Here is a 12,358-nt window from a genome sequence, read left to right on the forward strand (position 1 = left end):
GTGCACTTATGAGCTCATTTTTGCTTTTTGCAGTGTCTTCGTGATGTGGATGATTAATTTCTGGTTTTGTGTTGATTTGATAAGATTTTAATGATCTTAACATGTTAAGACTATATATTACTCTAGCTGGAAGACCAAGTATTTTGATGCAATAATTCGAGAGGAGAATATACCAAATACTACACACCAGTTTTTCGACGGGAAATATTAGCATTAGCGGGATGGCCATACTAAAGCCGGCCTTGCTCTTCTCGAAGGTGTCAAAGATTTAATGCAAGCTCCCTGTGCTTCTTTTAACTTTCTTAGAAAACAAGATGATAGCAATTAGCAAAGTAAACTAACACCAGCCAACCAGCACAAAAGACTTTGAGAACTCAAACCTGAAAAACAAGCAAAGCCCATTTGCAGTAGATAGGTTTGAGGTTGAGGCTGGGAGCATAGTCCCACATTTTCATACAGAGAAATGTTTAACTCTTTAAGTATCTCGTATAGTGAAAACTCATTATCGAGCAAATGATATAACAAGCACGATGTGGATAGGTTTCCCATAGTTTTCAGATCTTCTGAAGTGACGTGCAACTAGGAGCTCATTTTTTAGCTAGCTAGCAATTAACAATTGCTTTTGTTGGTTTCAAAGAAAGATTTGTTTTTGTTTGTGGGATGGAACAAATTCCACAAACATGTCAACATTATGGTGTATGTTTGCATTTGCTGGCTTATGTATCACATGTCTTGATCATATTTAGGCTATATCGGATTGTCCTGTACTCCTGTTCTTCTAAAATCTGGTGGCAGCATTGACCAACTTAAAGTTGCCGAATCAAGAGGTTATCGCTTCTTTGAAGGTAAAAGATAACCTGCCGACAATCAAGAGGATATACCTTCGTTGAAGGTAATTAGCTATGTTTTCCGTGTTTGGATGCTTTATTCAAGCAATTGGGAAAATCTAGAGAACTTTGATGATCATCTTGCCGATCCGGCACTTTGGCCGCAAATTTTACCCTCCGAAAGTTTGTACAATTATATTATAAAGGCTATGTAGAAAGTTAGCCGGATTCGTTCGACCAAGAAAAGTTGATTTCCAAGTGATGCAATTAAGTTAAGTTTAAGCTGTAAGGCTGCACATGTCAATCTAATTCCAACGTTGGACCTGATGTTGAGATGGCACTGCGGAAACTAGTTGGAGACTTCATTAAGAACTTAATTAACAGAAGACACACTTGAATCCTTGATAATGAACATGATTTTGGCCTTAGCATGGAGGCATTTCCTAAATGTATATATCCCACACTTTTCAGTCAGAGAGAAGTTTAGCTATTAAATATATACCTCTTGTGATCTTCTATCTCTCGAGCAATGATATTGCATGCACAATGTGGATAGCCTTGGCATTAATCTCAGATTAAATTAACATTCAGATGAAGAGAAGGTGCAACTATGAGCTCTCTTGAATTTTTGCCACTCCACCGGGAATTCCCCTTACAAATTAAAACTAAAAATTACCAAGTCTTTTTGATCCTAGAATCGAAGACATAATTTCAGATTTAAATTGGCAACATCAAATCTCACCTATAATCAATTGCAACACAATGACCAATAAAGATGACATAGGTATTAATTTTGTCCATAATGATATCACACTCCAAACAAACCCATTTAAAATTGTCACATATAACCATTATGGCAGCACTCTTAATTCTGCACCCGAAGTTTCATCTTTGGGAGCACTATTAATGCTGCACCTTGATTCGAAAATCCTCGCACGATCCATTTTAGCTGTGACATTCAAGCAAAGATTTTGTTTTGAATTCCCAAACTCTTGGATTCAAAGTGCACCAAATTTGTGAACTTCTCTCTATTTATTCTGTACCGCGTATGTATATATATTTGTTGATTTTTTTCACATGCAACAATGATCTGTCAAATTTCACAATGAAAGGAAAGTAAAAAAATATATCGTAAGGGTAAATATAGAAAATCAGAAGCAGTAAAACACGTTCCAGATGAACCCAAACCCCCTTAATATCGGTTCACACGTAACAGAATCTGTTAAACACAAATCAATTCTCTCTCAAAATCTCAAAAATAGCAACTAATCAATTCCTTCTCTTTTAATCTCTGTTCCTAATCAATAAAAGAATACCCTAATCTTATTCTTCGCAGTAAAACTTTGATCAATAATCATCATAATCCCCCAAAAAACATGCCTCAAAAACAACAACTAACAATATTCCCTCCGCCAGAAATGATGCCGAGAAACCTCCAATCTCAAGCATCACTAAATACTTGTTCACAAAAATTAACCACGAAAATCTCTGCTTCTTCTTCATCAACACCATCACCAACAACCACAACCCATTCTTCTTCCTCTTCCTCAGCTTGCGCCGCTTGTAAATACCAGAGGAAAAAATGCAGTTCTGATTGTTTATTAGCACCTTATTTCCCACCAACACATCAAACAGAATTTCTTAATACTCATAAACTATTTGGTGTTAGTAATATTTGTAAGATTATTAAAAGCTTAGATAATCCGGTAGAGAAAGAAACAGCGATGCGTTCAATGATTTTTCAAGCTGAGGCTCGCGCTAGAGATCCTGTTGGTGGTTGTGCTCATTTAATTCGTGATCTTCAATTTCAGATTGCTCGTTGCAAAGAGGAACTCGATCTTGTTCATCATCAAATCGCTATGTGCCGAGCAGCAGCTCAAGCTCAATCCGTTATTGACGTTAATGTTAATGTTGTTCCTCCTCTTCCAAGCGATAATGAGGAGGACAGAGGAATTATTAATAATCAAAATCTTTTAGATGGTTATAATCATCAAAATATGTTGCAGCAGTTTCAAGATATGCAACATCAACGGCAGCCTTACAATGTTATTCCAGAAAATCAAGTGGTAATTCAGGATTATGACGATGTAGCTGTTCTTAATCAGATATGGAGTATGGAGTCATTAGCTAATCAAAATGATGCTTTGAATATGATCGAAAGCAAACATACCCCGTCTTCGATTTTCAGTTCGTCTCCCGTAATGGATGATCATAATCAGGAACAACAATCGTCCATTGAAGATCCTGATGTTCAATGAATGGCTTGGTTTAGATTGTACCTCCAAGGAGCAAATTGGTACGGTAAGTTTTACATTTTCTTTTTGTGAAAATCATTTATTTTAAGAGATTACTTAAATGCTATATATCTTCATTAAATTGAGAATTATACTATGATAACATTAGGATTTTCGAGAGTTAATCATAGTAATAGAATAAAGATTGTTACCAATATAGGAAAATATGAATCTTCTTAATTAAGAAGTAAATTGAGGAGCTTTTAAGCATATTCATGCTTTTAATTGAAACTTGAGAAGAAAACACAATTATCTTTTCATTATTTTTTGCATCTTTAATGCAAATTCATAATGGCAATGTGGGTTATTTCTGTGACAAATGTTTTGTTCTACAGTTTATCTAGTGTTGTTGAATGTGCATATAATGGAAGTGGTGGTAACAATATAGGCCCCATTATTGTTTATTTGTATGCATGGTTGTGCACGGTGGGAAATTCGAAGATGGACGGTAACTTGGTAAAGTCAATGTCAGGAGGGGCTGAACCAGGATCTTAGGTATGGAGATTATTTTCTTTACCACTGTCAGCAGAGTGGCCAACATATACTCACTAAAAAAAAACTAGTCCAAAAAAGAAAAAGAAAAAAAAAGAACAATTGGTAAGTGAGGAAACTGATCCAGTTAGGCCTTACGTAGCACCGCCTCTATTTATGAAGTGGGATATTGCTCAAAACGGAAGCATGGTCCCGAGGTGGGACTATAGCTAGCAAGAAAGTGGTGTATATTATGGTGGTGGTAGTGGTGTATATTATGGTGGTGGTAGTGGTGATGCATGCCGAGTGATTAATTATTGTTGTAATCTGGATGATTCTTAGATTAAAAAATTTTACATCCTATTTATTTACTCATCATGAATTTTGTTGGACTAAATCAGAGAATTTCTCATTCTAAACTGACTTGTTCAAAATGAAGTTCTTATGTGCAAAATGAAGTTGTTCTAATTGTGATGATATGATAATTCGCAGTGAACATTTTTGAACAAGCGGAGAAGAGAGCAGTCACTTGGCAGAAGCGATAACAAGTGGAGAAAAGCCTTACTAAGGGAAGTAATGGTGTCGCGATTCAAGCAGTGATGACATTTTTCTTTCACCTTTTGTTTTGATTTACTCTTAAAAGCTGTACACTTAGCATGTTAGAGATGAACAATGAACGTTAGCATCAGTGTTTGGAATTGAAGAAGGAAGGTTTCACCAGATAATGCCTTTTTATTACCTCTTTGTACTCATAATAAAGCTTAATCAAACATAGGATATATGTCTTGTTATTTTGAGAAAAAAATAGTAATTATTTTATGTTTAATTGCTTGTATAATCATTTTCCTCGATGTTATTGTTTATGTTATAATTCTATCGAGTTTCAGGGGATTTTTGTACTATGCATATTGCAATATCTTAGAACGCGAGAAGTTTTACTATTTTATTTTATTTTGTTGATGAAGAAGGAGAATTTATTAGAAGAGGGGAGAATGTACATAGTAGCTACTTACAAGGAGTAAGAAGCAAAACAAAAAGCAAAGAGAAATAAAACTAAAGTAAAGAAAAATTACATTCCAGTTAAAGAGAAATGCTTTGAGAGTAATAAAGCTTTTCCATTTCTGACATTGTTGTTCTTAATTCTTTGACCTTTGTTCAAATATTCTCTGATTCCGAGAAGTTTTATTATTATATTATCCTTTACAAAATACTCCACGACTGCAAAGCAAACAAATACTCGTATATATTATGCATCTGTATCAGTTTATACATGTATGTGTATTAATAGTAGGTACTATACAAGATCCTTAATGTCTCGGTATTCTTCTGAATCAGTCTGTATTGGGTTAATATAAATGGACCGAAAGAAGAATATCCATGTGAGCTGTTAGAATACAGGCATCCAACTCAAAACCAATTGGAAATGAGTGGAGAGGCCCTACAGATTATAAACGGCAGGATCTTAGATTGTCCATACAATATAGGACTAATAATCTCAACACGCCCCTCACGTGTAGCCTCGTTGGGTCTAACACGTGGACAATAAATCAGATGACGCGGAGTAAAGGCGTGGTTAATGACTCGTTGCAAATAGCCTGTTCTGATACCATGTTAGAATACGGGCGTCCAACTCAAAATCAATTGGCAATGAGTGGAGAGGCCCTATAAATTATAAATTGCAGGATCTTAGATTACCCATATAATATGGGACTAATAATCTCAACATGAACACCATTTCTGTGAAATGTATTGTACTTGCATACTCGCAGAACTCGTATCTCTTTAATTCAGTCTTGTTTTTCACTCAATAATTCAACATCTATATAGATGGTTTCTTCTTTGAAAATCCCAAATCATATAGTTTGAGTTGACAAATTGAGGACTGAATAAGTTGTAATTCTATGATTAAACAAAAAGTTACTATTGGAAAGTTGTAAAACTTTATTTCATTGATGATTTGATACAATATCATGCTTCAAACTTAAAAACATAATCTTAATATTGTTAACTGAGTGGAGAAACATATCCTTAGTTAATTCGTTAATGGTCTGTTAAAGTTACCTTCATTGAGTTGAGATTGAAGTCGAGCACAATGGGAATCATATATTATTTATTTTTGAAACTAAAATTGAATTGATAATCAAATAGTGCTTGCATCCTCGTGAAGTTGATTAAGAATTTCATCTGGAGGAGCCAAAAGCCAAACACCACCAATACGTTGAGCTCTAGCAAATTTAGAAAGAGAATCTGCTACTTATTTATCTCTTTGGGCACATAGAAACATTTCTAAGAGGTATGAATGCGTAATAAATATTTTATGTCTAAGGTTAAGTTGTGTAATCTCCAGTCGATGTTAAGAGAAACACCCAGAACTGCGTCCACTACAAGCTTTATATCCAGCTCAAAAACCACCTTTTCCAGCTTCTTTTCTATTACCAATTGCGTTGCCTCCCATAAAGCTTTACTCTCAGATTGATCTGGACTAGCTGCTCCAGCTTAGTAGATGCATTTTGAGCCATGGTGCCTACCTGAAAAATCACGACAAATCAGTCCAATGCCTCCAGTTTTATTATCTGCAAGATATGGGAAATCATAGTTAATTTTGAAAAATCCAGTAAAAGTTGGTTGCCAATGAAGATTAATCTTGTTTTGAGGAACAAGAAGTCTATGATTTGCAACTAGTTTGTTTTCTAAGACTTCAAATTCTCTTCTGTATTTCTGGATGATGCTTTCAAGGGTTAAGGTAGCTCCATCGAAGATCTTTTCACACCGAGCAGTCCATATACACCAAGCTACAATTTCTAATTTGCAAACTTCAGCTTCTTGAATCTGTCTGGCTATGAGATTATCGAACCAACCGGAAAACCAAGTTGCTAGATTACTCACTTGCGAAATATGAATTCCCAGGACTGCAAACCAAACTTCCTTGGATAACGAACATTCTAGAATAACCTGTCTTCTTGTTGATTGTGAATAGAGATATTAAGGATTAAAGCAGCAGGTTGAGAATCAAATAGTGATAGAATTAAATTTATATCCCAACTATCATTATTTGCAGAGAATAGTTGATGGACATACGTATAACTTTGAGAGTGAGAATCTCCAGCCTTAGGCATAAGAGGGTTATCCAGTTCAGGTATCCATCTATGGTGCCATATCATTATTTTTTCCCATTTCCTACACTCCAGTAGCTAAATTTCTGGATGAAATCCAGTTCAGAGCTGATACTTTTCCAGGACCAGGTTGAATTATAATTATCTGAAACATTGAAAATTTGACCATTTTGAAAGTATTAGAAGTATTATCAGAACATAATTTCCATGCAGATTTTGCAAAAGAGCTCTGTTGAATAAATGCAAATCTCTGAAACTCAGTCCTCCTTCTTTTGGATTATTAAAATTCCTCCAACTAATGAAGTGCTTTCCTCTATTAGTCTTCTTTTTTCTCCAAATTTTTTGCTGAGTAGAGTTTAATTGAAATTTTGCTATCTAGTAACTTGAAACTGATCATATGGTGTACTGGTACTGCATTTGTCACATTTTTTTTTTATCATGACTGATCTTCCAGCTTCAGACATGTTTAAACCATTTCATCTTGAAAGTATGTTTTCCATCTTAGTAATGAGGGTGGAAAAGAGAATCTTCTTGTTTCTTCCTACAAGAATGAGGAGTCATATTGTTGCTGAAGTAAACTGCAGATTTGTGAAAATTTATAAGTTGACCTGAATAGGCACAGAAGTCTTCTATCAACTGAAGCGGCTTGTTTGTTTGCACCTGATTAGCTTTACAGAAGAGTAAGCAGTCATCTGCAAACAATAAGTGATTAATCTTTTTATAGATATTTTCATATCAGTTAACATATTAATGTTTTCACAATGATTCATTTGTCTTGAGAAAGCCTTCATTGCAAGAATAAATAGGTAAGGAGATAGGGGATGTCAACTACATTGAGGTCCCATAAATTTTATTATCAATTTTCAGTCACATAAAATTAATTTACTCGTCATGAACATTTCATGGGAAGCCTATTTTATAAATTTATCTCTTAAATTTTCCTGTTATGTAAGTCATGTGGAAAGATCATTCGATTGGTTGAACACGGAAGATATATAGAAAGATCATTTGATTGATCAATCACTATATTAGTCAAAATGAAAGCCTTTTTTCCTGATAACTCATTTGGGGAAATGTTGGAGGAAGCTGTAAGAAATAATACGAAAACCAAACAAATATCAATCCAATTTGGTTCTACTGATGAAGAAGAGTAAGAATAAGATTAAAGGATTTATTTCACATGAAAATTATTTCATGGGCATTTCCACAGCCAAAGTTTGAGAGCAATTTTGTAAAAATGGTTAGTGGGAAGCCAGTGAAGCTACTTTGGTTTCATTTATAAAAATAAATTGGGTAAAATTGATTCATTTTGGTAGGTTTTTTTGTATGGGTTGTGTACAATAGATACTAAACGATAACATTCATTTTATAAAATTATCTTTACCCATCAAAACATATATATAAGTTGGGAAAAACATAAATATTCATATGGGCATATTGAGTTGTTTAATTGACTTTATTACATGATTATTCATTCGGATAGACATTGGAATTACGTATTTGCTTAAAATGTTGATCACTAATTTGAGATAATATTAATTAATTTAATTATTATTTTATTTTAACATAGCAAACAATGAATGTTAATCAATAACTCGAATGAAATCTCGATGATTTTTTATTTATTTTTAATATTTTTGCTGACATTTAAGGAGTTTATTTCCCTCGAATGACCAAAGTTATTGAGTTATGTGCAAACATTGTATCAAAAAAAAAAAACTCGATGAAAAAGGATAGCTAAATGTTTGATTGGTTAATTTTATTTTATTTTGTTTGACGGCCACATTAGGCCTTTCTTTTCGTTTGATGAATATATGCTTAGAGTCTCTCTTGGTCTTTTCTCTCTAAGTTTCCTGAACATGGAGTTTTTTAGATTCTTGTATCTTATATTATACAGTTCTCCTTTCTTTTTTAATACATCACATATTTCAACAACAACAAAAAAAAAGTTTGTGGGTTACTCGTTGAGATGATTATTAACAAAATGAATGATAAAAAAACAAAATGAATTGCGGGTTACTTGCAGGTTGTCACAGGGCTCCAAATGCATTTATCTAGTAGACTCATCAGGTCCAGACCGAGCAGAATGCAGAGGTTTTTGGGAAGCATGTCAATGGACGAAGGAATTAAATCTCGAGAAGGTAGAATTCGAACTGGACTCAAAGATAGTTATTGATGCAGTGACTAAAGCTTACTTTTTGGCAATGTATCTATATGCCGAATAAGAAAAATAAAGTCGCAGATATTTTATCTAAGTCTGCAAGAGTTGATAGACTAAGTGGAGTCGGATTTTCTGATCCTCCTAGCAACATATAATCAATTAAATCTATCTGTTTCACCAAGTAAATAAATAAATAAATAAAATATATTGCTTCTCCCCTATATCTTTATTATTATAAAGCAAAGAGGTCATCTGAGTCCCTTTTACTGCAATGTGCCCTAATGTGTGACCAAAATAAAAATAATCTGGGGCTATATTCGTCAATCCAATCTACTGAAGAAACCAAAAAAACAAAACAAAACATTTCTTTCTACGAAAATGTTTGGTATACCGAAAAGGTACACCGTGATTTTGGTGTAAGAGAAAAAAAGGTGATGGACCCCACCTTCCCTGCTAATCTCCTCCACGACTATTCTAATAGCCCTTGGATTTCTTCATGGTGCACATCGCGGCACACATTGAAGGTGTGTGAATATCAAGATGACTTTGTCACACTTTTTGATAAAGAGTAGTATTTGAAATTTAGATTTTGTGTCAAAGTCAGATACGTGGTCAAAGTCAAGAACTCCAAAATGAACTGTTACTTTCGGGACCAAACACAATTTTGGTTACATCTACCAGACCTGAACAACAAATAAGTTGTTGAATTCAGAATTTCATGGCAAAGTTGTAGATGTTATAAAATATCCTGTCTTTTTTTCAGAGCTGGGCCTGAGACGGTGTAGAGTGTGCACTGCACAGGGCCCGACTCTGTCTAGGCTTTTCCCTTACCATTTAAGGCCCTTTTCCCTTTTCTCCATTCAGGGCGTTTATAAGAGACTATATGCTTATAATCACATGATTAAAAACTAGAGAAGAAAGACATTGTAATTACCCATATGTTAGTCACTTTGAGTCAACAACAAACAATGAGTATTAATTTGGTTATTCGGAAAAATTCTTAATGGAAAAGAAAAGTGCGTGAGGTGCTTTTTGGGATGATTACTTGAAAAAAGAATGATAAATAAAAATGAGTATCTTAAAAACAGGGCTGAATTGGAGGTCCTGGAAAATAATTGGGGACTCTTAGCTACGGGACAAAAAAGGTCATGAAATATTAATTCGGAGTTATCCCTTATCCCCAATTTTTTTAAATGGCTAAACCACCCCTACCCAAAATCATTAGTGGTAGTTAGTAATTAAGTTAAGTTAATTAATTTTGTTAGATTAAAATTAGATTTAAGGATTAAATTTTGATAGTAGAAAAATTATGTTTTTGTGTTGGAGAGAGAGGAAGACATGTTAATAGAGAAAGCATTGAATAATGGTGGAAATGAAGATCCTTTTGCTCAAAATGAAGGAACCAATACTCAAAATGAAGAACCCGAAGCTCAAAACAATCAGGTAAACTTCCTATACTCTTCAAATTATCTGAATGGTGGTCCAAGTGGTCGATTCATGGTCGATATGGAACTGCTCAGAGTGAGGGTCGTTAGGTCGGGAGTATAATAAACTAACGACCCTTGAGAGTCGTCAGTGAATTGGCACAGAAATAAACGACTCCAATATTCAGTTATTAAAAATCATCAATCAAGTTTGCAAAGATTGACGACTCCAATATGCATTTATGAAAAATCGTTAACCAAATTTGAAAAAGATGACGACTTCATCTTTTAGGTCATTTAGAATCGTTAACTTAATGGACAGATTCGCAAATCCATATGATAAATCCCGATGACTCAAATAAGGGTCGTCATCCAAAATTTTTGCACCTAAACGATCCTCAAATTTCAAATGGCGACTCCATCATAGTTCGTAACGATGCTCAAGTTTGAAATGACGACTCATTTATTTTAAGACCAATTCAAAACACAATCTAAGCACGTGTCAGATTGTTCAAAATGAACAACCATCATTTTGCTAATAAAATCAATTAGTTTCACTCAAACTAGTTAAATGGGACCCTCCCTTCTAATTGCTCCAATAATTCCTTATTTGCTTGTTCTTTCAAGTTGTTAATAAAGCCACGTATGGGTGGTAGAACATTGGGTGGGAGAGAGTGCTGGATTAGGAGGACGGAGAACAACGGTGGAGGCAAACTTTTTTTTAGAATCGTTAACTTTTAAAAAGGTGTAAGTTCACGACCCTTCCAGGAGAGTGCGAGTAAATTGACGACTCTTTCCATTTTTATGATAGAGAGACTATTTGTTTTTTTTGCATAGTGTCGTTAACTTTTAAAAAAGGTTCGTTCTCAAAGTATCCTCATATGTTTCTATATTACGCTAACGACTCTAATTTTAAAAAAAAAAAAATCAGAATTTGGATCGTTATCTTCCTCCTCATATGCCCTAACGATTTTTCATTGTCTCTACAGGAATATAAAAATTGTTAGGTTTCATGATTTTCGGATTGACGATCCTTTAACTATGATTGATTTTTTTTTTCGTGCCGATAATGGAAGAAAAGATAGGTAAGAGAGAGGGAGAGGGAGAGTGGATGAGACTCCAATTTTTTTGTTAGAATATGGAAATGAAATGGATACGTAGGGTTAAGGATGAATAGAATTTTAAGTTTTATTATTAATGAAGGGCAAAATAGTGTTTTCACTACATTTTGGAACCCCTTAAAATAAATGGAGTGTGTATAAATTTGATGAGGCCTCCAATTATTTTTCAAGGCCCTCAATTCAGCCCTGCTTAAAAAGCTTGTATATTATTCATAATTCTCTCCGGTTCAATAAAATAAATAATAGTATGGATCTCTAGAATTTGGATTATTTGCTAATGAAGTTGCCATCAGTGGAGAATATCTATTATCTAGATGAATTCGTCATATCTTTTGGCTTTTAGTATCCAGTATTATTTGAAATTCATATTATGTAGTACTCCCTCCGTCCCACTCCTAAGTGACCTATTTGAAATTTGCACAATTTTTAAGGTAAGCAAGGAAAATTGTATTTTTAATCATTTTTTACAATTATACCCTTATGAATAATAACTAGTGAAATTTAAAAATGGTTTATCTCTCAAAATACTCCACGGATGTTCGCAAATTTCATACAATTGAAAAGCATTTTAAAACACCTACGTAACGAATATAAACATGCCTATCAAATTATACATATTTCATATATTATTTATAATTAACTAAAAGGATAATTCCGGAATATCTCATTGTTTAGTGATATAGGTCACTTATCATTGGGACAAAATCTAAAATCAAATAGGTCACTTAGGAGTGGGACGGAGGGAGTAACAGTTAAAGTCAAATATGTTGACTAAGTTCAGGACTCCAAAATAGTGAATCTAGACTACCAGATCATTCCCTTCGCTAGGTTAAAACAGAATTCAGGCACATAGAAAATCAATAGGTTTTCCAGATTTTTACCTTAATTGAATTAGGGCTGTAAATAATAACCGGCTGTAATACCCCAAAACTAGTCATCCTGCTTGT

The 12,358-nt window shown here is 34.0% G+C and overlaps 1 protein-coding gene across 2 annotated transcripts; it reads left to right on the forward strand.

Annotated features, from left to right (window-relative positions):
* The first annotated feature begins 2,121 nt into the window (after positions 1–2,121).
* On the forward strand, positions 2,122–4,556 carry LOC113353414 (LOB domain-containing protein 7-like). 2 transcript variants are annotated; one of them, XM_026597020.1, is made up of 2 exons: positions 2,122–3,128; positions 4,085–4,556. In XM_026597020.1, exon 1 carries the CDS (start codon positions 2,204–2,206, stop codon positions 3,083–3,085), a length of 882 nt encoding a protein of 293 aa, XP_026452805.1. In that variant the 5' UTR covers positions 2,122–2,203; the 3' UTR covers positions 3,086–3,128; positions 4,085–4,556. The 2 variants fall into 2 exon arrangements, with proteins under 2 accessions (XP_026452805.1, XP_026452806.1); XM_026597021.1 differs by having other exon boundaries at positions 2,122–3,123.
* Positions 4,557–12,358: the final 7,802 nt, after the last annotated feature.

Source organism: Papaver somniferum, chromosome 2 (genome assembly GCF_003573695.1).
Source record: "Papaver somniferum cultivar HN1 chromosome 2, ASM357369v1, whole genome shotgun sequence".
NCBI classification, from domain to species: domain Eukaryota; kingdom Viridiplantae; phylum Streptophyta; class Magnoliopsida; order Ranunculales; family Papaveraceae; genus Papaver; species Papaver somniferum.

Coding starts and splice junctions, on each gene's coding strand:
- LOC113353414 (XM_026597020.1), top strand. CDS start 2,204: ATGCCTCAAAAACAACAACTAACAATATTCCCTCCGCCAGAAATGATG.